At 33.3% G+C, this 2,947-nt stretch overlaps 1 protein-coding gene across 1 annotated transcript; it reads right to left on the reverse strand.

Moving 5' to 3' along the window:
* Positions 1-230: 230 nt before the first annotated feature.
* Positions 231-2,612, reverse strand: LOC107709978 (uncharacterized). Its single transcript, XM_016514651.1, has 5 exons — positions 2,570-2,612; positions 2,012-2,368; positions 1,553-1,705; positions 1,433-1,464; positions 231-348 (listed from the first exon to the last, which is right to left on the reverse strand). The coding sequence occupies exons 1-5, from the start codon at positions 2,610-2,612 to the stop codon at positions 235-237; spliced, it is 699 nt and encodes a 232-aa protein (XP_016370137.1). The 3' UTR covers positions 231-234.
* Positions 2,613-2,947: the final 335 nt, after the last annotated feature.

Genomic DNA, 2,947 nt, shown 5'->3' on the forward strand with positions numbered 1-2,947 from the left:
GGACCTACAATAATGTACAGTATTTGAAAAATAATGTGTTTTTTGAACATTAAAGCATGTCAACATATTCTATTACACCAAATACACCAAATAATGATCTTTAAAAAAGCATCATATGACCCCTTTAAATGTATGGCATTAGTAATATAGCGTATAAATATTAGAGTCTTGATGAACATATGGCTTTTAAACATTACAGTAGGCTACAATATTTGACTGTGTGCCGTTGTTGGACTATCTAGTAGCAGAATACACAACATCTGTATCCTCTGTATTTCTGGCTGCTCTTCTGGATTTTTTCTGGTGCTTTGAGAACCGTAGAGCGGCATACACTGATGAATGAGGCTCCTGCAACAGATTGAAAGATGACTGTAATGACATTTAGGGTGCTTTCACACTTGGTTTGATTGCCTGGTCCGAACCAGAATTCAATTGATCAAATAATACGTTATGAATAGCGGTTCACTTCCGCAATTTAATACGATTGCATTCATATCAGCAGCAAAACCGTACTGGAGTTCACTTGAACCGTACCCCAGAACACCCCTTTGTGCACCCGAGTTTGGAAGACAGCATTCACATCATTCAAACGTACCGAACTCTGATGCCAATCGAACCTGGGTGCTAGTGTGAAAGTGCTAGTGTGAAAGCACCCTAAATTTAATTCAAATATGTACAGAAGAAAATCATAAAAGCAAAAAAAACAAAACAAGGGCTGTATATACATACATATACATAAAGACTTTATAGCATCCGAATACATTCTCTGGTGTTAGAATTTACAGTTCATTGCTAATTCTGATGTTGAGGACAGCTGGTAAATAGACAGGGAATGTGGACTTTTTTTTCTAGCTGATATTGTTGCTGGTTTGTACCCCACACATACAGAATGCAACATACTTTATACCCAAGCTTTACTTTTTTATTTTTTTGCTTTATTTTTACTTTTAAGAATTAACCATATTAAATTTCCCTAAGACAGAGCTATATTTTGCTCAACAGTTGTATTTCACAAAACGATTTCAACCATGCAGCCCTTTTTAAAGACATGGTGAGCTAAACAGAAAAGAGAAGCAGGCCCATAAACCATATGCAAAACAATCTCAAAACACATACTATATTTAACTTAAGAATGTTATGGACATAACAGTAATATTGAAAAACACTGTTAATAGAAAAGTAATTTTTTGTAGTTTATAACTTTTCTCATTATAACTCCTCAATAGCAGAGATTTGTGCATTCAAATCTTTTGTACACCAGTCAGCCTAGTCTTTAATTTCAACTGTTCAAGAATTTTTGCCATTTTACATACTCTTCTTATACATGTTGCAGACCTTAAAGGACATCTAAAAAAAAACTTTTTGTAATGGATTTGAATAAAATGTTTCCATATTTAGGGAATGTAAATGTTTATTTTAATGAAAAGTTTACCTCATGATGTTGTGTTACATGGCGATCAGCATCTGCGGCAACAGAAACACATTTTTTTTTTTTACAATTATTTCACAGTCATTTGCCAAAGTAAATCTTTTGAATTGAATAGACTGTTACCTTTTTCCTGCGTGTTTCTGTTCTGTATTTTAATAATGAGCATGATGAATGGAATGATGATGAGTATAACAATAATACCACCAAAAATAAAGGTCAGTTTATAAAATATGTTTTCAGAACAGTCTCTTGTAGAAATCGAGCTCTTCTTGAGATCTGTTCAAATTAAATCACATTTTACTGTAACAAACCACAGGTTAGATAAAAGCATTAATGCAAATGAGTGTTAAAGAAAGTCAGATGATAAACACCTTTATTTGTTATTTCTGTTTCATTTTGCAGTGGTGTAACACTCCTCTCTGTGCAATAAAAGAAGACTTGAAATGTATGAGTCATTTAGCATATTAAAACTTATCCACGAGTATTTGTATTATGTACTATGTAATGCATTTTTTATATTTTGCTGCTAGACATAGAGCAAAAAATTCCTCTACAATAGTGGTACTGATAAGGACAGATTACCTTTAATGTCTAGGTGTGTTCCATCACCAAATGTAATAATCAGGCTTTCCCAACCACAGAAGTACAGACCAGAATCAGAAACATCCACATTTAAAATTGTCAGGGAGGTGTTTTTGCTGTTCAGAGTCATCAGCAGACGATCTTGTTGAAAACCATTTAAATACATTTTGTGTATTTCCTTAAGCTGGTAGCTTATCATCATGTATACAATGGCAATAGGTACAGAACTGTTTGTTTGCTTGAACCAGTGTATGTTGATTCCTGTTTCTGAGGTGTGTTGACACCAAATAGTGACATTTTCTCCTGGTTGAGCTGACAAATTGACTATCTGAGATGATTTAACAGCTGTAAGCAAGCCTAAAACCCACAGAGGAATAACAGTGTTTTAATATTCATATTTAAAACCCTGATAACTTACAATAAAATGCTTCAAAAAAAGTACAAAAATACTTTTAAAGCATATAGAACTATCTCACACCTAATGTTTACTAATGATTATTGAATTAATCATTCATTAATCTTACATAATTTAAGTAATTATAGTGAAGTAATGCTTACCCATGCCACAGATCAACAGCGCTGAAATGATTAAATGAACCATTGCTGTACTGAATCAGACTAGAGCCAAAGAGGAAATTATGTTGAGGAAATCAATGTGCTTTTTATGTGAGGGGGTGTGGCTTATGCTTACATCAAACTATGACAAACCTGTCAATCAACAGGCGAGTCCACGGCTATTATTTCCAGTTCAAAATAAGAAGTATAATTATTGATCAGATATTGATGATGTGATATTTTCTTTAATGCTTTAGCACCCCATCGTTTCCCATATAGCACTTTTGAGAATAAATTGTTCCAAAGCAGGTTTACAAATAAATAAAATGCATGTTTGACTCTAATGTATCTTTGAACATGTCTTTTATTGATCATTTCTGA

Source organism: Sinocyclocheilus rhinocerous, unplaced genomic scaffold, assembly GCF_001515625.1.
Source record: "Sinocyclocheilus rhinocerous isolate Xijiao unplaced genomic scaffold, SAMN03320098_v1.1 scaffold2824, whole genome shotgun sequence".
Classification (NCBI taxonomy): domain Eukaryota; kingdom Metazoa; phylum Chordata; class Actinopteri; order Cypriniformes; family Cyprinidae; genus Sinocyclocheilus; species Sinocyclocheilus rhinocerous.

What these genes read in the sequence shown, in the direction of transcription:
- LOC107709978 (XM_016514651.1), bottom strand. Translation starts at nt 2,612, where the DNA reads ATGGTTCATTTAATCATTTCAGCGCTGTTGATCTGTGGCATGG. An exon ending in GCTGTTGATCTGTGGCATGG is followed by an intron (nt 2,369 to 2,569) that starts GTAAGCATTACT and finishes TGTGGGTTTTAG; the next exon opens with GCTTGCTTACAGCTGTTAAA. An exon ending in CAGAAACACGCAGGAAAAAG is followed by an intron (nt 1,465 to 1,552) that starts GTAACAGTCTAT and finishes CTGTTGCCGCAG; the next exon opens with ATGCTGATCGCCATGTAACA.